The sequence below is a fragment of the Juglans regia genome, chromosome 1 (genome assembly GCF_001411555.2).
Source record: "Juglans regia cultivar Chandler chromosome 1, Walnut 2.0, whole genome shotgun sequence".
NCBI classification, from domain to species: domain Eukaryota; kingdom Viridiplantae; phylum Streptophyta; class Magnoliopsida; order Fagales; family Juglandaceae; genus Juglans; species Juglans regia.
Window position 1 is genome coordinate 1,429,347 of NC_049901.1, and position 24,439 is coordinate 1,453,785.

Sequence of the window (24,439 nt, forward strand, 5' to 3'; positions counted from 1 at the left end):
TATTAAAAATAATTTTACAATCTGACATATTGTACCAAACTATAAAAAAAAATTTCAACTTCACAGTAATTCAATTAGAAGTGTACACAACCGAATATGCATATAAAATGGTTTTTTTTTTGTACTTTATGATTTTTATAATTTCCCCCATGGAAATGGATGTATGTGTACGGAATATGTCTAGACAGCCTCGTAATTCATTTCACTATACAGCAGGAACTCGTACTCATCATCTTCTCCACTACTTGTCACTCCCTCTCTCGAAGTTGCTTGGTAAATATAATGACAAGCTCACCAACAAGTGCTTCAATCTCATCCCTGACAGAATCAGGCTACAGAAAAAAAACAACCCATAAACAGAAATTTAAAAGGAAGAACACCTGCAAAAAAACCTTATATATTATATAATACTAGTGATTTATAATCATAATATTTTCAACGATCTTGATGCAACAAAAGTTTCCCCTTTGGACTGTTTTGCCCCTTCATTTCAATAGCTTGTCACAAGCTCTATTCTCTATCAAAGGCATATATATCATAATTGAAGACATATACATACGAATCATCAACGAGTAAACATAATAACTTTCCCATGTTTTTTTAAACAAGATTAAAACTACTAATTATTATGTTATTTAAATAGATGAGAAATATATAATACACAAACTTGCATGATAATTTAACAAATTAAATGATAAGTGTTATAGGTACAAAGAGATTCTATAAAAGTAAACTCACAAACTAATGTAATTTTATATAATGCGTTAGATTTACTTCACAATAAAAGTAGATTTACAATTCAACGTCTACATCAAGTCACGTCAATTTGTGAGTTTATTTTTGTAAGATATTTTTGTTGCTAAAATATTTCTCTTACAAATATATATATATAAATTATTATATAAGATGTGACATATTTATCACTATTAAATGATCTTTTATTGAATGATTTTTTATCATCTAATAATAATAAATATATCACATAGTATATAGTAAGATAAAAATATAATATATAAGTTATAACATTATTCTTTAAATATACACGTGACGTGACTAATTTGGAAAAATAAAGGCGAATAACTTTGTCCAAAAAACCAAAAGAAGGAAGAAGAATCGTACGTTACATCTTGTTTGAACTTTGTTTTATTGCGGATAACTCTCTCTTATTGCGGAATTGCGGATATGATGGATAATAACTTGAACGCAATGGATACACAGTAAAGAGAACCAAATCCAATAGCCAGAGAGAGCCGCACAGTGCAGGATGAATTCAACAACGACAGTATTGTCGGCAAAGCCCTCCTTCTCGGTGAAACCAAGCCCAAATCCACTCATCAACCTCAACTGGTTGTCCTTGGAAAAGAGTCATTCTTGTCTCCGGTTGGGACCACGCATGAGTCTTGCCGGCATCGCATTCTGTCGAGCACCATCGGACGTTGCTGCCCATATAATGGTGCAGGATGATCTCGACGCTTTCTTGCAGGTGCTCCCGTGCTCAAGTGGTTCCTTTATTTTCTTCGTTCTTTCTCCCCCTCCTTTCTTGATTGATATGTTCACACGCATATATGCAAACGGTTGGTTTGCAATTTGCATTTGATGGCTTCAGTCAAATATTTATCTTTCATTTTGTTACTTATTCTTATATTTATTGCATTGGCTATGAACATGCTTGACCCCATTGTCGTCTTGATTCTTCCTACTTGTTACTTTTTTGCTGCAATGGTTTCTGAACATGATCGAATGGAGATAGATAAATATCAACTCTGAGAAAAGGTAGAGTTTTCATGGACTGGCTTCAGTCGATTCTTTTTTTCTTTTCATATCTGTCGTCTGTGTCAGCCTTCAAGCCAAGTGAAAATGTAGGAAACTCAAGAAAGGCTGTATTAGTTTTATATGCAAACACGGTTTCTTTTTTCGGGTATCTATAAAGGTTTGATTTTCAGAGGATTTTTGTTTATGATTCTCATCTTTGAAACTGCCCCTTCTATGTTTAATTGGTCGCATTCTTTTTTGGCTATTTCCTTATTTGGTCTTGAGATTTGCTTTCTGAATCGGGCAACATGCATTTGTTGTCGTTTACACAGATTCTTCCATGTGATTTGCGTGACAATCTTCTGAATGAACCGAGGAGAGGTCAACTTTTAGAGGTGACTATTCTTTATGTCTTTATTATTTCTCCCCCCTTTTATTTAGTTTTCTTCGTCTGATAAACATGTGCAGTTGTTGTGATGATATATTGACAATACATTGTGGCACCCACATCCATCCTAATTCCTCTCGACTAAACATTGTTTTACCCTAGTTCTGAAAGTAGTTATTCTTCTAATTTATCCAATATTGATTTATTGGCCTAGATATATTATATTGACCATTTAAAACACCATTGATACTTCTATGTTGAGTCATTTCACTGCCTATTTGTACTTTCCAATTCGCACACAATGCCCTCTGAACATTTCTAGAATTAAAAATTTTTTTATATCAAGTTTGGAGCTGTATCCTGCATTCCTGCTCTTCGTGGACACTCTTTGGCAAGTACAGGACACACCTCCAACATCAGGAAACAACCTTCTTCCAATAATAATAAAGCACACTATAAGGGAAAACATGATGATTTATTACTGAGCAATTTTGACTGCTTAGGGTGTCAATGGTGCATTTCCTTAGAGAATCTTATCTAGAATATTTTCTCCAGACCAAAAAAAAGACAGGAGATTTGTTCTGGAAGGCATATTCTGCTTGAGGAAGAATGCTTATGTGCTAACCCTTACTCCCTAGGGATTAATGGCTTGATTTTACTGTGCATAAATCCTTTCCTTTTTTGTCTCATTTTAAAATATTTGTCCGTTCAAACAGTTTATCTGGTATTTTTTGCTTTACCGTAGTATGATGCCCGTTACTATACTGTTACTTATCATAAAACATGATGATGCTTATGTAATGCAACAATACTAGGTTATATTGGATCTGGATCGTTTTCCAGAAGCACGCTATCTAGGTGAATTTGGGGGCTGCTATCTGAGGAATACAAAGGTAAATGCATGCTTCACGTGTCAAAGGTTCGAGTTTGCTTTCGTTAGTGGAGCACATAATTCTTCTCTGTTTTTGCTACATTTTATTCTGTATTCCTTATAGTTGATTAATATATGATGTATCTAGATTTACAAAATCGTGTTGGATATGAAAAGTTTGGGTCAATTGTTTAAACAAACACTCCAAATTTGACTCGATTCTAATTGCACCCTTGACTTTTAATGGAAATTCTCATTGTGGATTAAAATTATTGATCATCCCGGTTAGACCTTGATCTTTGAATCCTTCTGTGCTTAGGGCTTCTTGTTTTAAATAATTTTTTCTGCTGAAAATTGGAGAACCCGTCATTGATGGTGAAACACAAAGAGGTGGTTTCTTGGTGATGGTGGAACTTATTTATTTTTAGGGGTTCCCTCCTTTTTTTATGACATTTAAAATTATATGCGATAAAATTGCCACTTGGATATTTCATGTAGGACAATTTAAAAATAATTGACATAAGGGCCTATTAGGAGATTTGTAGAAGCAAAAGAGGTGATTAAAACATTTAAAAAAGTTTCATCTACTTGAATGAATTCAACTTAGGGTAACGGTGAATCTTACCAAATCTGTTTTATTCCCTTTCTATATTAATTATTAAAGAGAATACCCATACAAAAATTAATAAAGAGAATGATTTTGTGAGATCTACCGAACTGATCAATATATTGTTAACTAGGTGTCGGTGAAAGAGTTGGAGCATGCTCAAAATTCTGTTGGAGCATTTGGGGGCGATAATAGAGCTGGCATTGAAGGCACCCTGCACAGGATATCTGCAATCAGGAGTAGGAAAGGGGCAATAGTTGGTTTGACTTGCCGAGTTGGTAGGGCAGTCAGTGGACAAGTTGACATGGTTTATGATCTGCTTCAGTATGGGAAGAGCATCTTGTTTGTTGGAAAGTATGTATGCCAAGTGGTACTACAATATATTATGTGTGATACTGCAATTAGGAGTAGGAAAGGGCACACTTTTTCTTTTTTTATTTATTTATTTACTTGTGATACAGGTTTAAGAATTCAGTGTTAGGAGATCCCATACAAATGGAATCACTCTATTGTCCTCACTGCATGCTAGAATCAGACTGATCCGTTCTTCATGGGTGAAAAAGGAACTAAAAAAAAGCTATTCTGCATTATGTTTATCATTATCTGGATTTATGGGGAAAAATATCTCATTTACATCTTTTTTCTTTTATCATCAACATATTTTCTGGTTTCCATGTTTGTCCCATTATTATGACTCACTACTTCTTTATGCACCTTCAGGATATCCAAAACTCACCTTTGTTAATACCTTTGATTTTCTGATGATTTCTTTAATTCTTAAAGGCCTGGGGTTGGCAAAACAACGGTTATGCGAGAGATCGCCCGTGTCTTGGCAGATGAATTTCACAAAAGAGTGGTGCGCTGAGTATTTTCTGTATTACATTGTGGCATCTCTCCCTCCCTCCCTCTCCCTCCCTCTCTCTCTCTCTTCCTCTCTCTCAGAGACACAAGCACACCAGATATACACAATCTGAAAAACTTGAGCTGAATTTTGTTACGTTTTAAAAGTATACCAAACTGGAGTAGGTGATTGTTGATACAAGCAATGAAATCGGCGGGGATGGAAACATTCCACATTCAGCAATTGGAGGTGCAAGAAGAATGCAGGTACCAGAACCATCCATGCAACATAGAGTCATGATCGAGGCAGTAGAGAATCACATGCCTGAGGTGATCATGGTTGATGAGATTGGCACAGAAGCTGAAACTCATGCTTGTCGCTCAATTGCCGGGAGAGGTGTCATGCTTATTGGTACTGCTCATGGAGAGCGGCTTGAGAACATAATAAAGAACCCTACTCTCTCTGACCTGGTTCGTTAATTGTTCTGATCTCTATAAGACCCTCATAATGTGGATATAAGGTTTTCTTGAGTTCCCTTTATACAAACTTAAAATTCTGCATGTATGCATCAGTTTCTAGTCTAAGTAGTTTCAAGACATTTTTAGTAAAATTCCTCTGACATATTTGAGCTTCGATTTTCTCCCACATAATTGACATTAGGGATAATGGTGACGAATTAGTATTATTTTGTGAAAGAGTTTGATGATTACCTCATTTAATGCGTTCTTCGTGTTTTCTTATTTGGCCTTATTAGCAATTCAACCTTAGAAGGGTAAAAAACTGAATTAAATAATATAGAAAAACTCATATTCAAATGCAAGGCATGAATGTCTATTGATTAGTTGCAACTGCAAGGCACGAATGTTGGGTTAATGTTCCACGCTTATTGCTTTTGCTCTTTTAGGTTGGGGGAGTGCAAACTGTCACTTTGGGAGATGGTGAAGCCCGTGCTAGAAGTTGTCAGAAAACTGTTCTAGAAAGGCAAGCTCCTCCAACATTTGATTTCTTGATTGAGATGAGAGACAGGCACTATTGGGTTACACATCAGGTATGTTTATTTTATTCGAAATTAAGAGAGCTCTTTAGAGAGCACTATCATTAATTTACCATTGTTGCTATTTTTTGGGGTATGACTACAATTGTTATTGTTGGTCATATTCATATTCTTCTTATTGTTCTTCTTAGTTTTACTTCTCTTGTAAATATTTTTCTTTCATTCACTTGTACAAAATTATAATCTCTCTTCCATTCTGCAGACAGAGAAGAGTGTGGACATGTTGCTTCAAGGCAAAAACCCTCAGGTTGAGGTAATTTTCTTAGTTGCTACATAACTTGGAATTTAGTTGTTTGGATTAAAAGCGTATCATTTGCATCTAAGAACTCTTTTACTTCAAATTTTGATTTGAAAAATAGTTCACAATTTGTACTGTTCACATCATCCTTTTTGAATTAAGAATAACCTCTCTCTCTCTCTCTCTCTCTCTCTCTCTCTCTCTCTCCATAAGAATTATAGGGCAGAACAATGGCCGAATGTATTTTATGTCTATTTAATATATTAGAGTTATGTTATTTAATCATATTATGTTTTGTTAAGCTGCATATCTTATTTTATTTTGCTTGGAAAGAAAGCCCTTAAAGAAATTTCCTTTTTGTCTTCTTTCTGTGGTGGGCCAAAATATCCTTCTACACCTTTGTATGGTTGTGTTTGTGCTTTTAAGCTGCGTTGGAGTGATAACGACTCTGAAACTCTGTTTTTGCAGGTCAGGAGGAGGGATAAAATGTTCAAGGTCGTCATAGAAAAATCAAAGGCCTATGACAAATGCGACTCTTGACTTTTGTTTTGGTAGCATTTTCATAAAGATTGGCACTCTTTCACGATAAAAGAAATTAAGATCGACACCCCTTGTTTTCGCAACATTGCTGTAAATAGATCGTTGGATTATATAGTTGAAGATCAATTCCATATTTTTTCCTCTCATGAGTGTTGCATATATTATTCCCGAAGTTAGTAATGGAATTTGCCGAATCAATGGCTTTAATAGGCAGCATTCGCCATCTGGGCAGTATGGTACAGTAGCATCCCCCCCATAAATGCGAAGATCCAAGCCCCTAATTATAGAACAGACACTACAGCCTTACGTCTAACACGTAGCATGGATCAACCTTTGTGTATCATACAGTCTGTGTTCTGTCTTGAATATCTATATATGAAGCTTCTGTAATGCTGGTGTGCCTTACAATTAGGCGAACATGATTTAAACAAGAATTTGTCTTTTGAAAAGCTTTTGTATAAGGTGCATGGATTTCGTGATCTAGTCCTTAACGCATCGATGGACAGCATCTCTTGAGGTGGTGGCGGCAATGGTATAGCCAGTGGTGGGTTAATTACCTAATTTTAGATGAGTGGGATCCACTTCCACTTCCCCCCCCCCCTCACATGAATCGTTTGTAGCTTGGAAGTATATGCTTGCATTGCGATGGATATTTTCTTTAGTTATTATCTTGCTTTTCAGTTATTAGGAAACTGAACGCAACGGGAGACGAAGTCGGCATGAGCAGGAACACCTTTCCAAATTCTTTATTTTGTTGTTGTTGTTCTTAAAAAAAGGCTTTTAAAGTCGGAGTTTGAGATAAAAACAAGGAGATGCGACGGACGTATATGTAGTAATGATCAGTGTAAGCATGGATAGGAGAAGACAACCCAAGTGGGTTTGTATCAGGGTTGAGATCCGATAATATCAAAAGTTTTTCATTTAATTGCATATCCTATATATTTTTCAACTTTCACCATCTTTAAGACTTCTGTTCAAATAGTGCTACATGTCTAAATTTTCATTCATCTTGTTAAGGAATAATCTTACATTATTTGTGGACAAGGTCTTGAACATGTTTATAAGAAATGAACAATCTTCTCTTGTTGAACCAGTTTTATGAGATGAGTTAGGCCCATAAATTTTTTCATGGTACAGAGCCCTACCACAAGATGAATGAAGGCCTACACTACTTATCCCATGACAAGGACCAGAAAAAAATACTGATTTACACGTGAGGGAGGGTATTGAGGAATAATCTCACATTGTCTGTGGATAAAGTCTTGAGCATGTTTATATATAAAGAATGAACAATTCTCTCTTATTGAACCAGTTTTATGAGATGAGTTAGACCTATGAATTTCTTCACATCATAATGATAAGTTCCTGACCGATGGTTTAAACTGAAAAATGTAAGTAGTTTGAGGATTGAGCTCTTGGAAGTTTCAGTACAAAAGGAGAAAACGAGTGGTGGTGAAAGTTGCGATCCCTGGAAAATAAAACCATATTATTTCCCCATATTATATACAATGACATTCACACTTTCAAATTTTGGAGAGGGGGAGGGCCCGAGACCAATTTATTAAGGAGTATTACTTCGCTAAAAAACATGAGCAAACGTGCGAAGCCTTTGGATCTATGGTTGGCCGGCATGCATGTGTGTTGAATTAATATACATATGGTGAATTGATTCTTTTATAATGTCATGCTGATCAAAATTAATAATACAAGTCTCTCTCTCTCTCTCTCTACACCTAACCTCTTTAATTTCATGCAGACTAGTTTTGTCACCTTCTGGGAGATGTTTTAATCGATCAAATTAAAGTATGCATGATTTAAGAGTTCCTCTTTGATCAAACTTCCAGTGATAATTGAATAAGAGGCCGGCCACATCTACAACCCCTTGCATTGATCTCTCCATCCGTTTGTCCTCAACTTATCAGATTATTCTCTAGTACTTTCTCCATAAATATTCAACTTGATTATAGCAGTTCTTTCCACTAGCAAGCAGCTTAATTACTTCTCAAACCAACAAGTTAAGCAGCCATGGTGAACTCCCAGATAAACCCATTTCCTTCAGTCATGATCTTTATCTTCCTGTCCTCTGTTGTTCCAGCTTATTGTTTACCTTTAGCACTAACAGCCAACCTCACTTCTTGTTTGACTCTTCATGGCATTAACAACTTCGCCACATTCCCCGACGTAGAAGATGATCACTCAAATTACTTTGAGCTCCTCAAATTTTCAATTCAAAATCTCAGGTTCACAAAGTCCACGATTCCTAAGCCAATGGCCATTATACTTCCGGAGAGTCTGGAGCAGCTACTGAACACTTTTTTGTGCTCAAGAAAAGAAGGGCCGTGGGAAATTAGAGTGAGGTGCGGTGGACACAGCTATGAAGGGACTTCTTATGTTGCCAATGATGAGGTTCCATTTGTAGTTATTGACATGAGGAATTTGAGCCAAGTTTCGGTGGATTTGGAATCCGAAACGGCATGGGTGGAAGGTGGTGCAACTCTTGGTGAGACGTACTATGCCATTGCTAATTCAAGCAACGGTCATGGATTCTCTGCTGGGTCATGTCCAACTGTAGGAATTAGTGGGCATATTGGTGGTGGTGGATTTGGATTGTTGTCGAGGAAATATGGAGTTGCAGCGGATAATGTGGTGGATGCGATTCTTATTGATGCTAGAGGACGATTGTTAGACAGGGAAGGCATGGGAGAGGATGTGTTTTGGGCAATTAGAGGAGGTGGTGGGGGTGTTTGGGGGATTGTCTATGCTTGGAAAATCCAGTTGTTGAAAGTGCCACAGGTTGTGACCAGTTTCACAGTCCCAAGACCAGGCAGCAAGCTCCAGGTAGCTGAGTTAGTATACAAGTGGCAATATGTTGCGCCCTACTTAGAAGATGACTTTTATCTGTCATGTTTCGTTGGTGCTGGTCTACCACAAAGTGTAACAACTGGAATATCCGCTGCATTTAACGGGTTTTATCTGGGTCCTAGAAGCGAAGCCATATCCATTCTAAAAAATGTGTTTCCTGAGCTGGATATTACGGAAGAAGATTGCATGGAAATGAGTTGGATTGAATCAATCTTATTCTTCTCCGGCCTAAGCAATGGGAGCTCAGTGTCTGACTTGACAAAAAGGTATCTGCAAGACCGGGGATATTTCAAGGGCAAATCAGACTACGTGAGAGTCCAAATTCCTTTAACGGGCATAATGGCGGTCCTGAATTTACTTGAAAAAGAGCCCAAAGGACAAGTCATCTTAGACCCTTACGGTGGGTTTATGCAAAGTGTAAGCAGTGAATCCATCCCTTTTCCTCATAGAGAAGGAAATCTCTTTTCAATTCAGTATCTGGTGACTTGGCAAGATGAAGATAAAAACAAAAGCAGCATGTACATGGATTGGATAAGAGAACTATATAATTTGACGACACCATTTGTTTCAGCGGGTCCTAGGGCTTCCTATATTAATTACATGGACCTTGACCTTGGAGAGACCGAACTGGTTATAAATACTAGTGTTCCATTTGGGGATACTGTAGAGAATGCCAGGGTCTGGGGTGAAAAATACTTTTTGAATAACTTTGCTAGGTTGGTAAGTGTCAAAACAAGTATTGATCCAGACAATGTCTTCAGAAATCAGCAAGGTATTCCTCCAATGTCCCGGGCCAGTTTCAAAGCTGAGAAATAAGGAGTACTGAGTTACTGAAATGTGAAGTTCTAAATTAAGAGCAAAAAACAAAACCATATGCTAGTATCTCACCATGTTAGAACCACAGACACCTCTTGAAGTGTTGATGATCATGTTTCTGTGTGAAAGTTTATGTGATCAATATCTGCATCACCATTCTCTGATTCAAATAATACAAGTACTATGATCCTAAGCCTCAAATTACAAGGACCACGGAATTTGCCAAGTTATTTCGATTGTTTTCTATGATTATATATTGATCAATTCCGAGCATCCTACAAGATAACCTTTTCTGAGATGTTGGTGAATTTAGATGCACAGATATCCGATTAGCATAGAGGTTAACCGTGCATTTTACATTATATATAGAAAATGAGTCGCATAAACAGATGAGAAATTTGTATAGACGTGGCTAACAATTTGGGTCTGTTAGGTCTATTGGCCCATTGGGTAATGCGCTACACAACTGAACATGGTTCTCACTTTTACCTGAACTCCTCTCCCCTGAAATTTGTGAGATTAACAAGTAAACCTTTATCCGTTCACCTAACTCATAGTCTACCACCCCCGATTAAATCAACATAACCCAGAGTGCGTTTTTTCCTAAATTTTCAGGTGCTGCTTTTGCTGATTCGACAAATATAAGCATGTGTACATGCGCATATATATATATATATATATATGTAATTAATATATAATCACGTCTATAACAACAAATCAAGTCTCTGGCAGGATGTCATTTTACGACATGACATATTCCCAGAGGCCAGAAGATATGAACCAAATAGTAAACTACCGATAAATGCAGCTTTTTGCATAAAGGAGCAAATATCGGCACATTTCCACAGTTTATCTGGTTTAACTGTCTCCTAAAGTTTCCTGCTTTGTTCCATATCCACCTGGCCCAAACAACGACCAGAAAAAATCCCGGTTTTAAGATAAGGGGTGAGCGGATGAGAATTGGGGAATAGAAAAAGGAAAGAATTAGAAAACTCCCCCCCGCCCCCGAAATAATGAAAATCTCGAGTCATCGCTAATACACATTGCACATGGCGCGTGTTGGTGCTCTATCACCAAGCCAGTCTTTCCTATGTGCCAAAACCAAACACTCCTTATCACCTCTTTCCTATTCTTCCGTGAGCTGTTCGAGAGACAGGGTTGGGCGGCAGTTTGGTTCAATTAGAGCGGAGACCATGGCCACTGAGAAACTGGGAATCAAGATCGAGAAGAACCCACCCGAATCCAAGCTCACCCAACTCGGTATCAGAAAATGGCCCAAGTATGCGCACATGACCGTCTCTCTGTCCCTTTTTCTCTTTTGCTTGATTTTTATGTCATGTTATTTGGAATCTTTTTTTTTGGCTGAAGTTATTGGGAATCTTTGGTTGTGTTGCACTTGTTGTGGGTTTAGGGTTAGAAAGGAATGACCTTTGCTCAAAAGACTGGGAACGTGATATCTGGGAACGTGATATCTGGGAACCAGATACCTGTGAAACATTAACGCATCGAATACTCATAAACAATAGATGCCAAATAATCATAGACAATCTGGTTATGTTCTTTAAATTTCTTCTGCTTAACTGACGATGACCCTGTTCGCCAACTCTATTTCATCCATACAATGTGACTTGTATGATATGTATGCGAAACATTGTATATTATCTTATGAAAGCAAAAGTTGCATTGGTTGTAGCCATTGGGAGCGAGATAGTTCCTAACATATTCATGCAACTGGAAGAACTTAGATATTATGTGAATCTGACCAGAACCAACAAAAAGATTCCATCTTTCAAGCCGTTTTGATGAAGGGTTTAAGAATAATTTTTGGAAATTACAAAAAGATCATTACAAAGACAGAAATAAGATTGAGGTTGGAATGGCAAAGATCAATTTCTAGATTCAAAGATTCCTAAGAAATATTCAGATGATATTTAATGAAAATGGCTACTTACAATGGCTATTTACAACAGGGTAACCTTAGATTTTCAAAACCTTCATCACACACCAAACGAACTCGAAAAAAGTGACCTGCCAGTCACAATATCTTTTTAGACGCTAAAAATATATTAATAAAAAAGACATGAAATGGAAGCCTAGGTAGTGGAGTGTGTTGGACCGATGGACTTACTTTGCTTTGGGCTTAGGTGCTCTTGCATCAACCTCTCTATGTTGGAGAAAACTTGGATCTGATGAAAGCTTTGAACAGATTCATCATACACCTCTGGATCACTTTTCCTAAACTCTTTCAACAATGCTTGTAGTTTTGACTTGCTAATTGCCAGTTTATAACTTTATCCAATCACTTTAGCAATCTGCTATACTGGCTGCAATGCTGCATCCTGTTTCATATAGTCTCTTGGACATCAAGCACGTGTTCAATAACATCAAGTTGGCCTTCTGGCAGATAATCAACCTATTTCCACAGCTTCTATTTCTCCATCAAGCTGATTTAATTGCTACAGATGTGAATGATTTGCAAATCTGGTGATAACCCAAGCAAATGAGCATTCGATTGATCTTCTTCGACACCTTAAATGGCCAAAACTTCCTTGAGTGATAAGTCCCCTTATGGAACCTCTCGTGCCTCAAATGCACTAATACAATGTGACCTACTTCAAAATCTCTTAACTCCTCAATGTTGGTTTTCTACTGTGGCATAGGCTTCGCTCCTAGCCTTGAGAACAGTATTATCTTTTGAACTCCCTGGGTATGGGCAGCAAAGCCTCTCTCCATCGTCACCATCTGGAGCTTTATGTGGTAGTGGCATTAGATCCAAATTGTGCTGAGGTTTAAATCCATAAACCGCCTCAAAAAAATGTCTTTTTTATACAAGAACTTTGACCTATAGTGTACTTTTTGCATTAGTAGATCTACTTCTTTTCCACAATTATAGCTTCCATGCTGGGTATATTAATATGAATTTCTGCGGCACGTTTGAGTTGACAGGTGGGGTTGCCCTCCAAGCAAATTCCCATGGACATATGATACTAAAGAGACTTGCTATCTGCTTGAAGGAAAAGTGAAGGTTACGCCTGATGGGGCTTCTGAGTCCGTGGAGATAGGTGCTGGTGACTTGGTCGAGTTCCCAAAAGGAATGAGCTGCACTTGGGATGTCTCAGTCGGTGTGGATAAGCATTATAATATGGGCTAGTGACTTCCTGAAGCCTTTTGCCCTATGTTCCAGTATATGCACTCATGAAGTAAATTGGGATAGTTTTCATAATGCATGCCATTGACTGAACCTATGTGGCATTAAATCTGTGTAAAGGATGATGAACATGTGATTCTGAGATTTTACAACTAGTTTCAACTTTCTGAACTAAGCGCCAAAGGCATATGGGCTGATGGATAACACCCAAACCTCCAAAATGAAGTTCTTGGGTTCGACCCCCCTCCCCCCCCAAAAAAAAAACTTTCTGAACTAAGCGAACGCTACACCTCTCTCGCTTCCTGTGCGTGCACGCTTGGGAAGTGCACGGCCACACTGTAGCTTTTGTGTGAGTTTGTGGGTGCATATATTTTTTTTTTACTAATTACTCGTTCCGAATATACTTTGGCATTCACTTTAGATAGTTTTTTATTTTTTTATATATATATATAAGTAAAAATATTATATATATTAATAATAATATGGGTAATCAAGTATACTGAATGCATACGAAAAAATACTTTAGTTTGTTTTTATGCCTGATTTGGATACAAGAAAAATTCTTTGTTATTATTCACTATCTCACACTTCACACCCTATAAAAAACACTCTATATCTTGTGAAAAATACTTCCACACCCTATAAAAAAAATATATAAATAAATTTCCACATCATGTGTAGGGTGTGTAATGTTACCAGTTCTTGATTTGTAGCGAAACTCTTAGATACAAAAGTCATTTCAACTCATTTCATTTAATCATTATAATTTTTTCAAATTTTCACATAAAATATAATAAATAATTCATTTTTTTTAAATCTCAAAACAATAATAACATTAAAAAATAATATTTTATTCAAATTTCATCTCAACTCAATTCATTATCCAAACCGCGTCCCATAGAAAACACTCAAAATGTGGCAAAGAATGAAACTGATACAGAATGCAATTACCGATCTTCATGAACGCCATTCATTAAGTTAAAGTCATCTATGTAACTGAAATATTATAAGCATATCTTCGAAAAAGAAAACTTTTCTATTGGAAATGAATCAGTTAGAGAATCCCGTTTTGTTTGCTTTGTGAATCATATAAAAATATGATACAAAATTACAGTTTTTTTTCACACGTGATATCATAATATATCTATGACCCGTTATTTTGGGAGATAAGTCGGGAGGATTAAATAAATTGATTATCCCAATATCGATAGTTAAAAAACAGTGATAGTTATAATCAGCTCGACGAATAGAGACTTTTATCCAAATATGGATTGAGTTTAAATATGTTGGCTTATCCGTATACAACACTGATTACTTCCTTCCTCCAAAAGGGTTCTATATATCCTTGTATATATTAAGCCCTGCCCATTGATCAAAAAGAGAAAAGGTTAGCGTTCAAAAGAGTGAGAAGGGAAATGACAATCTCAGCAACGAGTCCAAGCCCATCGATCGTGGCATTTGGCGAGATGCTCATCGATTTTGTGCCTGACATGGCTGGAGTTTCTGTTGGAACAAAGGGGCTGCAAAATAGACAATAGTGAGAGAAAGTTTGCTTCAAGGCGCGTTACAATGTCGCTTTCCTTAAGACAATATTCGCCCCCACCAATAACGGTATGCACACGGGTTACAAGCAAATTTGCCTCCAAGATACAATGAAGCCCAGAACAAGTCTGTTTGTCTAATTGCGTTATGCACACACGAAATTAGACCCCGAATACCCTCAGATTTTGCTATTCAACCAAGAAATTAGAAATCTGTTCTCTCGAGAACAAACAGATTCTAACAAGTTCTAATAATATGAAGAAGTGAAGAACTTGGGAGAGAGAGAATTCGAAATTATATTCTGTTCTTCTCAAATGGCAGGCCAATGGGTCTATTTATAGATGACCAAAGGTTGTGAACGAAAAGTTATAACTCTTCGTATTTCTGAAAACTGTTCAGAACCAGTACATATATTATGTCTGTTGCCAAATGACACAACAGTTGGACTTAGTCCAATGGTTGCCTTGCTTCCACTTGAACTGGATGGCACCAGTTCGAATCATGAGACGCACACTTTCGGAGTTTTATTTTCATTTTCCCAAGCATTGCAGCACCTCGCTGCATGTGCCTCGCGCGCGCCCCTTGACCCCAAACATTGCAGTGCTTCACGCATGCACCCCTTGGTGCTGACAGCACGCCTCTTGGAGAGGCCTCTAAATAAATCCATAAAAACCTTTCCTTCGGAAGAGGTGTGGATCGAACCCAGTCCATGGGTTTACATGGGAAGCATCAATACCACTAAACCAGTTAAAGGCTTATGGTTGCAAACAAAAACACAATAATATAGCCATTATAAGTTTCCATAACTTCTCTCTTTCCAAACTAATTCACAACTTCCAAAAATAAATCCCCAAAATATTATTAATAATAAATTTTATATATATACTATTTTGAAAATATTTCCAACAATCCCCCACCATTTTCAAAATACATCCTGGTTGGAATAGGAAAACTTATACATAAATGAAGGTGTCTTTTGGACTTGAACCTTCACATAGTGAAAATACATCAAAGCTAACCAGAATGACATAGTAGACAATGCTTTGAACTAGCGATTCTATACGATTAGCCGGATATATCTCACATATAAACTTTCTTCTCTTTGGGTAGTTCATAAAAGCCGACACGTGGATTGGCCTTGTGTCTATATCCTGGTTTCATGAGCGCTCTAGTGACAAAGCCGTAATTCGCATAGGAGGCGGCACCACCCCCGACACTCATATAGGTAGACTTATCAAAAGTGTCCTGTAACTAAACACTTTAACATAACCATGTTATAAGTCTATTAAGAGCTTATTGCTCAACCTCTCCTTTTCATTACAGTACCAAGCACTTCAAACTTTGGGATGATTAAATTAGTTTTAAAACTAATTTAAATATTACAGTGCTTGCAAATCACGAACATATAATGTACTTTGCTCATTGAACTCAAGTCTTGATATGTTCAAGAGTTGAGTCGAGTTTCCATTATTGGTGATTTTATTGTATTGGCTTTAAACCCATCCCCTTTGATGTCTTCCACATCAAATCCCTTGCAAGTCCTTTAGTTAATGGATCTGCCAAATTTTGACAAGATCTCACAAAATCAATTGTAATTACTCCATCTGTGAGTAATTGCCTTACATAGCTATGTCTTAATCCAATATGCCTAGACTTGCCATTATATATATGGCTATAGGCCCGCGACAGTGTAGCCTGACTGTCACAATGCAAAGATATTGGTGGCATTGGTTTTGGCCAAATAGAAATCTCTATTAATAAGTTTCTCAGCCACTCTGCCTCTTTGCTACAAGAAGCTAATGCTATAAACTCTGCTGCCATGGTAGAGTCAGTTATGCATGTCTGCTTCTTTGATCCCCAGGAGATTGCTCCTCCACCAAGGGTGAATATCCACCCACTGGTTGACTTGTGATCATCATGCTCAGTTATCCAACTGGCATCTGAGTATCCTTCTACTACCGAAGGAAATCCGCTGTACTCAATACCATAATTTATGGTATTTTTCAAATATTTGAAAATTCTTTGTACAGCTATCCAATGAATATGACTAGGGTTACTAGTGTACCTACTAAGTTTGCCTACTGCAAATGCAATATCAGGTCTAGTACATGTCATAGCATACATTAGACAACCAATAACTCTAGCATATTCAAGTTGATCCACTGCTCTCCCAGTATTAGGATACAATTTAAAATTTGAATCAAAAGGTGTAGCCATGGGTTTGCAATCAAAGTAATTAAACTTTTTTAATATTTTCTCAATATAATGTGATTGGGTTAGAGTTATACCATTATCATTTCTTATAATTCTAATACCCAAAATCACATTTGCAATACCCAAATCCTTCATATCGAAATTTGATGACAAAAATTTCTTAGTACTTTCAATGCTCATATTATCAGTGCCAAAAATCAACATGTCATCCACATATAAGCATATTATAACACCTTTATTCCCATTGAACTTGCTGTAGACACATTTATCAGATTCATGTATCCTAAAACCATTTTTCACTACAGCTTTATCAAACTTTTCGTGCCATTGTTTTGGTGCTTGTTTAAGTCCATAAAGTGACTTAACCAATTTACAAATTTTATGTTCTTGGCCAAGCATGACAAACCCCTCGGGTTGTTCCATGTAAATTTCTTCTTCTAACTCACCATTCAAGAAGGCAGTCTTAACATCCATTTGATGGATTTCAAACTTGTAGATGGCTGCTAAGGCAATCAAAGTTCTGATAGTAGCAATCCTAGCAACTGGTGCGTAGGTATCAAAATAATCTAACCCTGCCTTCTGGGTAAAACCCTTTGCTACTAGTCTTGCCTTAAACTTTTCAATTGTTCCATCTACTTTCAGTTTCCTTTTAAAAATCCATTTGCAACCAATAGGTGTCGAACCAGGGGGTAAATCTACTAATTTCCAAGTATTATTACCCATGATTGAATCCATTTCATCATTAATAGCTTCTTTCCAAAAAGCTACATCCTGAGACTTCATAGCCTCTTCATACGTCATAGGATCATTCTCAACATTGTGTGTAATCATGATTTGGTTACAAGATGAATCTCTTGTACCATCTACCAAGTACACAACAAAATCTGGTCCAAATGACTTTTCAGTTCTTACTCGTTTACTCCTTCTTGGTTCAAATGGTTCACCAGATTCACCATTATTTTCAAGTGATCTGTCTAATTCCACTATTTTATCATTAAAAAGTGGAATTTCACTGAATCTATTTTCAAAAAATTCAGCATCCCTGGATTCAATCACTGTATTGACATCAACAGAACCGTTAGGTTCCACAACTAGGAATCTATAGCCAACACTGTGATGTGCATAACCTAAGAAAATGCACTCAATGGCTTTTTGTCCTAACTTCTTTATCTTAGGTTCAGGTAATCTAACTATGGCTCGACAACCCCAAACTTTAAAATGATTTAAGTTTGGTTTTCTTTTCTTCCATAATTCATATGGAGAAACTTTAGTTTTCTTGTGGGGTATTCTATTCAAAATATAGCATGCTGTCAGCATAGCTTCTCCCCAAAAACTTTTGTTTAAACCAGAATTAGTAAGCATGGCATTAACCATTTCTACTAAAGTTCTGTTTTTCCTTTCTGCTACTCCATTTTGTTGTGGAGTGTAAGCCATAGTAGTTTCATGAATAATGCCTACAGATTCACAATAAGCAGGAAAGTGATATTCACCTCCTCTATCGGATCTAAGACATTTTATCTTGACATCACATTGATTTTCTGCTTCATTTTTATATGCCTTAAAATTATCCAAAACTTGGTCCTTTGAATGCATCAAATAAACATAGCAATATCTAGAGAAATCATCTATAAAAGTCACAAAATATTTTTTACCTCCTCTAGTAGGCGTGCTATGCATGTCACATACATCACTGTGTATTAATTGCAATAAAGATGAAGTTCTTTCTACTTTAGAAAAATATTTTCTTGTAATTTTTGTTTGCATGCATATTCTACATTTATCTATCATATCTTTAGCATATTTAGGAATTAAACTTAAATTAACCATGTCATCAAGCTTTCTAGCATGAATATGTCCTAAACGACAATGCCATAAAGAATATGAATCAAGCATATAAACAGAAACATTCACTTTATTATTAATATTGAGTTTGAACATGCCTTCACTCAGATATCCCTTCCCCACAAAATTACCCCCTTTGGTCAGAACAAATTTATCTGACTCAAAGATTAATTTAAACCCATACTTATTCAGAAGACTACCAGATACAAGATTTTTCCTAACTTCTGGTACATGATATACATCCCTGAGAGTAAGCACTTTTCCAGATGTGAACTCCAAATCTATTGTGCCTTTGCCTTTAACTGTAGCAGTGGATGAATTTCCCATGTAGATAACGCATCCATCTTCTTCCGACTCATACTTTTTAAACAAACTCTTGTCTTTGCAAACATGTCTTGTTGCTCCTGAGTCAATCCACCAAGAGTTGTCTCCTTCGAGAATATTGACCTCAGAAATCATGGCCATAAAATTCTCTTTGGAGTCAGAGTTTTGTTGTTTCTTTTTAAGGAAACGACAATCTCTTTTGTAATGGCCTGGCTTTCCACAATGAAAGCAATTTACACTCAGTTTCTTCTGATTTTTGTCTTGGAAGTAACTTTGTTTTCTTCCAAAGTTATTCTTTCTCTTCCGATTTTCATATCCAGATTGCTTGGGTTGTCCAATTTTGTGAGTCTTCCCTTCCTCTACCATATGCATATTGGAGGTCAAAGAGTCACGCTCTTCTTTACCATCTCTGAGCCTTATTTCCTCTTCTATACGAAGATGTTGGCTTAGATCTTCCAGAGACATTTCCTCCTTTCTATGCTTTAGACTTCTTTTATAGTCTTTCCATGATGGAGGAAGTTTATCGATAATGGATGAAACCGATATAGAATCATCCATCTTCATATTGTGTTGAGTGAATTGATCAAGAATATGCATAATTTCATTGAATTGTTCAACAATAGGCCTAGAGTCTACCATTTTATAACTGAAAAATTTGGTAGCCAGAAATTTCTTACTTGTCGCATCTTCTAAGAGATACTTAGCCTCAAGTGCGTCCCAAAGATCCTTGGCGGTTGCTTTGTTCTGGTACGCGTCGAACAATGTGTCAGACATTGCATTGCAGATGTGACCCTTGCAGATGTAGTCGTCTTGTTCCCACTTGACTCTTGCCCGACTTTGAGCAATTGTCTCGTCTTCATTTGCAGATGGCCTAGGAGTGGTTAGAACATACACCACTTTTAGACTGGCCAGGAGAAAGTGCATCTTCTTTTGCCAGCGTCGAAAATTGGCTCCATCAAAACGTTCAAGTTTGACAAAGTCCGCAGCAAACTCTCTCAAACTATGTGCCATTAGTAATGCAATATTGTCTTAAGATTGTTGGAACAAAGGGGCTGCAAAATAGACAATAGTGAGAGAAAGTTTGCTTCAAGGCGCGTTACAATGTCACTTTCCTTAAGACAATATTCGCCCCCACCAATAACGGTATGCACACGGGTTACAAGCAAATTTGCCTCCAAGATACAATGAAGCCCAGAACAAGTCTGTTTGTCTAACTGCGTTATGCACACACGAAATTAGACCCCGAATACCCTCAGATTTTGCTATTCAACCAAGAAATTAGAAATCTGTTCTCTCGAGAACAAACAGATTCTAACAAGTTCTAATAATATGAAGAAGTGAAGAACTTGGGAGAGAGAGAATTCGAAATTATATTCTGTTCTTCTCAAATGGCAGGCCAATGGGTCTATTTATAGATGACCAAAGGTTGTGAACGAAAAGTTATAACTCTTCGTATTTCTGAAAACTGTTCAGAACCAGTACATATATTATGTCTGTTGCCAAATGACACAACAGTTGGACTTAGTCCAATGGTTGCCTTGCTTCCACTTGAACTGGATGGCACCAGTTCGAATCATGAGACGCACACTTTCGGAGTTTTATTTTCATTTTCCCAAGCATTGCAGCACCTCGCTGCATGTGCCTCGCGCGCGCCCCTTGACCCCAAACATTGCAGTGCTTCACGCATGCACCCCTTGGTGCTGACAGCACGCCTCTTGGAGAGGCCTCTAAATAAATCCATAAAAACCTTTCCTTCGGAAGAGGTGTGGATCGAACCCAGTCCATGGGTTTACATGGGAAGCATCAATACCACTAAACCAGTTAAAGGCTTATGGTTGCAAACAAAAACACAATAATATAGCCATTATAAGTTTCCATAACTTCTCTCTTTCCAAACTAATTCACAACTTCCAAAAATAAATCCCCAAAATATTATTAATAATAAATTTTATATATATACTATTTTGAAAATATTTCCAACAATCCCCCACCATTTTCAAAATACATCCTGGTTGGAATAGGAAAACTTATACATAAATGAAGGTGTCTTTTGGACTTGAACCTTCACATAGTGAAAATACATCAAAGCTAACCAGAATGACATAGTAGACAATGCTTTGAACTAGCGATTCTATACGATTAGCCGGATATATCTCACATATAAACTTTCTTCTCTTTGGGTAGTTCATAAAAGCCGACACGTGGATTGGCCTTGTGTCTATATCCTGGTTTCATGAGCGCTCTAGTGACAAAGCCGTAATTCGCATAGGAGGCGGCACCACCCCCGACACTCATATAGGTAGACTTATCAAAAGTGTCCTGTAACTAAACACTTTAACATAACCATGTTATAAGTCTATTAAGAGCTTATTGCTCAACCTCTCCTTTTCATTACAGTACCAAGCACTTCAAACTTTGGGATGATTAAATTAGTTTTAAAACTAATTTAAATATTACAGTGCTTGCAAATCACGAACATATAATGTACTTTGCTCATTGAACTCAAGTCTTGATATGTTCAAGAGTTGAGTCGAGTTTCCATTATTGGTGATTTTATTGTATTGGCTTTAAACCCATCCCCTTTGATGTCTTCCACATCAAATCCCTTGCAAGTCCTTTAGTTAATGGATCTGCCAAATTTTGACAAGATCTCACAAAATCAATTGTAATTACTCCATCTGTGAGTAATTGCCTTACATAGCTATGTCTTAATCCAATATGCCTAGACTTGCCATTATATATATGGCTATAGGCCCGCGACAGTGTAGCCTGACTGTCACAATGCAAAGATATTGGTGGCATTGGTTTTGGCCAAATAGAAATCTCTATTAATAAGTTTCTCAGCCACTCTGCCTCTTTGCTACAAGAAGCTAATGCTATAAACTCTGCTGCCATGGTAGAGTCAGTTATGCATGTCTGCTTCTTTGATCCCCAGGAGATTGCTCCTCCACCAAGGGTGAATATCCACCCACTGGTTGACTTGTGATCATCATGCTCAGTTATCCAACTGGCATCTGAGTATCCTTCTACTACCGAAGGAAATCCGCTGTACTCAATACCATAATTTATGGTATTTTTCAAATATTTGAAAATTCTTTGTACAGCTATCCAATGAATATGACTAGGGTTACTAGTGTACCTACTAAGTTTGCCTACTGCAAATGCAATATCAGGTCTAGTACATGTCATAGCATACATTAGACAACCAATAACTCTAGCATATTCAAGTTGATCCACTGCTCTCCCAGTATTAGGATACAATTTAAAATTTGAATCAAAAGGTGTAGCCATGGGTTTGCAATCAAAGTAATTAAACTTTTTTAATATTTTCTCAATATAATGTGATTGGGTTAGAGTTATACCATTATCATTTCTTATAATTCTAATACCCAAAATCACATTTGCAATACCCAAATCCTTCATATCGAAATTTGATGACAAAAATTTCTTAGTACTTTCAATGCTCATATTATCAGTGCCAAAAATCAACATGTCATCCACATATAAGCATATTATAACACCTTTATTCCCATTGAACTTGCTGTAGACACATTTATCAGATTCATGTATCCTAAAACCATTTTTCACTACAGCTTTATCAAACTTTTCGTGCCATTGTTTTGGTGCTTGTTTAAGTCCATAAAGTGACTTAACCAATTTACAAATTTTATGTTCTTGGCCAAGCATGACAAACCCCTCGGGTTGTTCCATGTAAATTTCTTCTTCTAACTCACCATTCAAGAAGGCAGTCTTAACATCCATTTGATGGATTTCAAACTTGTAGATGGCTGCTAAGGCAATCAAAGTTCTGATAGTAGCAATCCTAGCAACTGGTGCGTAGGTATCAAAATAATCTAACCCTACTGGGTAAAACCCTTTGCTACTAGTTTTGCCTTAAACTTTTCAATTGTTCCATCTACTTTCAATTTCCTTTTAAAAATCCATTTGCAACCAATAGGTGTCGAACCAGGGCGTAAATCTACTAATTTCCAAGTATTATTACCCATGATTGAATCCATTTCATCATTAATAGCTTCTTTCCAAAAAGCTACATCCTGAGACTTCATAGCCTCTTCATACGTCATAGGATCATTCTCAACATTGTGTGTAATCATGATTTGGTTACAAGATGAATCTCTTGTACCATCTACCAAGTACACAACAAAATCTGGTCCAAATGACTTTTCAGTTCTTACTCGTTTACTCCTTCTTGGTTCAAATGGTTCACCAGATTCACCATTATTTTCAAGTGATCTGTCTAATTCCACTATTTTATCATTAAAAAGTGGAATTTCACTGAATCTATTTTCAAAAAATTCAGCATCCCTAGATTCAATCACTGTATTGACATCAACAGAACCGTTAGGTTCCACAACTAGGAATCTATAGCCAACACTGTGATGTGCATAACCTAAGAAAATGCACTCAATGGCTTTTTGTCCTAACTTCTTTATCTTAGGTTCAGGTAATCTAACTATGGCTCGACAACCCCAAAATTTAAAATGATTTAAGTTTGGTTTTCTTTTCTTCCATAATTCATATGGAGAAACTTTAGTTTTCTTGTGGGGTATTCTATTCAAAATATAGCATGCTGTCAGCATAGCTTCTCCCCAAAAACTTTTGTTTAAACCAGAATTAGTAAGCATGGCATTAACCATTTCTACTAAAGTTCTGTTTTTCCTTTCTGCTACTCCATTTTGTTGTGGAGTGTAAGCCATAGTAGTTTCATGAATAATGCCTACAGATTCACAATAAGCAGGAAAGTGATATTCACCTCCTCTATCGGATCTAAGACATTTTATCTTGACATCACATTGATTTTCTGCTTCATTTTTATATGCCTTAAAATTATCCAAAACTTGGTCCTTTGAATGCATCAAATAAACATAGCAATATCTAGAGAAATCATCTATAAAAGTCACAAAATATTTTTTACCTCCTCTAGTAGGCGTGCTATGCATGTCACATACATCACTGTGTATTAATTGCAATAAAGATGAAGTTCTTTCTACTTTAGAAAAAGATTTTCTTGTAATTTTTGTTTGCATGCATATTCTACATTTATCTATCATATCTTTAGCATATTTAGGAATTAAACTTAAATTAACCATGTCATCAAGCTTTCTAGCATGAACATGTCCTAAACGACAATGCCATAAAGAATATGAATCAATCATATAAGCAGAAACATTCACTTTATTATTAATATTGAGTTTGAACATGCCTTCACTCAGATATCCCTTCCCCACAAAATTACCCCCTTTGGTCAGAACAAATTTATCTGACTCAAAGACTAATTTAAACCCATACTTATTCAGAAGACTACCAGATACAAGATTTTTCCTAACTTCTGGTACATGATATACATCCTTGAGAGTAAGCACTTTTCCAGATGTGAAC

The 24,439-nt window shown here is 36.7% G+C and overlaps 4 protein-coding genes across 4 annotated transcripts in view; all 4 read left to right on the forward strand.

The window, feature by feature from the left end:
• Positions 1-1,159: 1,159 nt before the first annotated feature.
• Positions 1,160-6,504, forward strand: LOC109001369 (uncharacterized protein ycf45). The gene is made up of 9 exons (XM_018978621.2): positions 1,160-1,483; positions 2,085-2,147; positions 2,956-3,033; positions 3,752-3,972; positions 4,402-4,474; positions 4,645-4,929; positions 5,364-5,507; positions 5,716-5,766; positions 6,220-6,504. Exons 1-9 carry the CDS (start codon positions 1,265-1,267, stop codon positions 6,289-6,291), a joined length of 1,206 nt encoding a protein of 401 aa, XP_018834166.1. The 5' UTR covers positions 1,160-1,264; the 3' UTR covers positions 6,292-6,504.
• A 1,812-nt stretch (positions 6,505-8,316) lies between these two features.
• On the forward strand, positions 8,317-9,969 carry LOC109001260 (reticuline oxidase-like). Its single transcript, XM_018978460.2, has one exon. It carries the CDS (start codon positions 8,317-8,319, stop codon positions 9,967-9,969), a length of 1,653 nt encoding a protein of 550 aa, XP_018834005.2.
• A 735-nt stretch (positions 9,970-10,704) lies between these two features.
• Positions 10,705-13,292, forward strand: LOC109001373. Its single transcript, XM_018978623.2, has 2 exons — positions 10,705-11,248; positions 12,916-13,292. Exons 1-2 carry the CDS (start codon positions 11,019-11,021, stop codon positions 13,118-13,120), a joined length of 435 nt encoding a protein of 144 aa, XP_018834168.1. The 5' UTR covers positions 10,705-11,018; the 3' UTR covers positions 13,121-13,292.
• Positions 13,293-14,532: 1,240 nt separating this feature from the next.
• Positions 14,533-24,439, forward strand: part of LOC109001261 (probable fructokinase-5) — a 24,840-nt gene continuing 14,933 nt past the window's right edge. Inside the window, exons 1-2 of the mRNA XM_035688732.1 lie at positions 14,533-14,616; position 16,541. Of these exons, the coding sequence (XP_035544625.1) occupies positions 14,533-14,616; position 16,541 (85 nt within the window). The remainder of the gene's footprint in view (positions 14,617-16,540; positions 16,542-24,439) is intronic.

Coding starts and splice junctions, on each gene's coding strand:
- LOC109001369 (XM_018978621.2), top strand. CDS start 1,265: ATGAATTCAACAACGACAGTATTGTCGGCAAAGCCCTCCTTCTCGGTG. Junction 4,475..4,644: donor ATGAATTTCACAAAAGAGTG/GTGCGCTGAGTA, acceptor AAACTGGAGTAG/GTGATTGTTGATACAAGCAA. Junction 5,508..5,715: donor ACTATTGGGTTACACATCAG/GTATGTTTATTT, acceptor TCCATTCTGCAG/ACAGAGAAGAGTGTGGACAT.
- LOC109001260 (XM_018978460.2), top strand. CDS start 8,317: ATGGTGAACTCCCAGATAAACCCATTTCCTTCAGTCATGATCTTTATC.
- LOC109001373 (XM_018978623.2), top strand. CDS start 11,019: ATGGCGCGTGTTGGTGCTCTATCACCAAGCCAGTCTTTCCTATGTGCC. Junction 11,249..12,915: donor GGTATCAGAAAATGGCCCAA/GTATGCGCACAT, acceptor TTGAGTTGACAG/GTGGGGTTGCCCTCCAAGCA.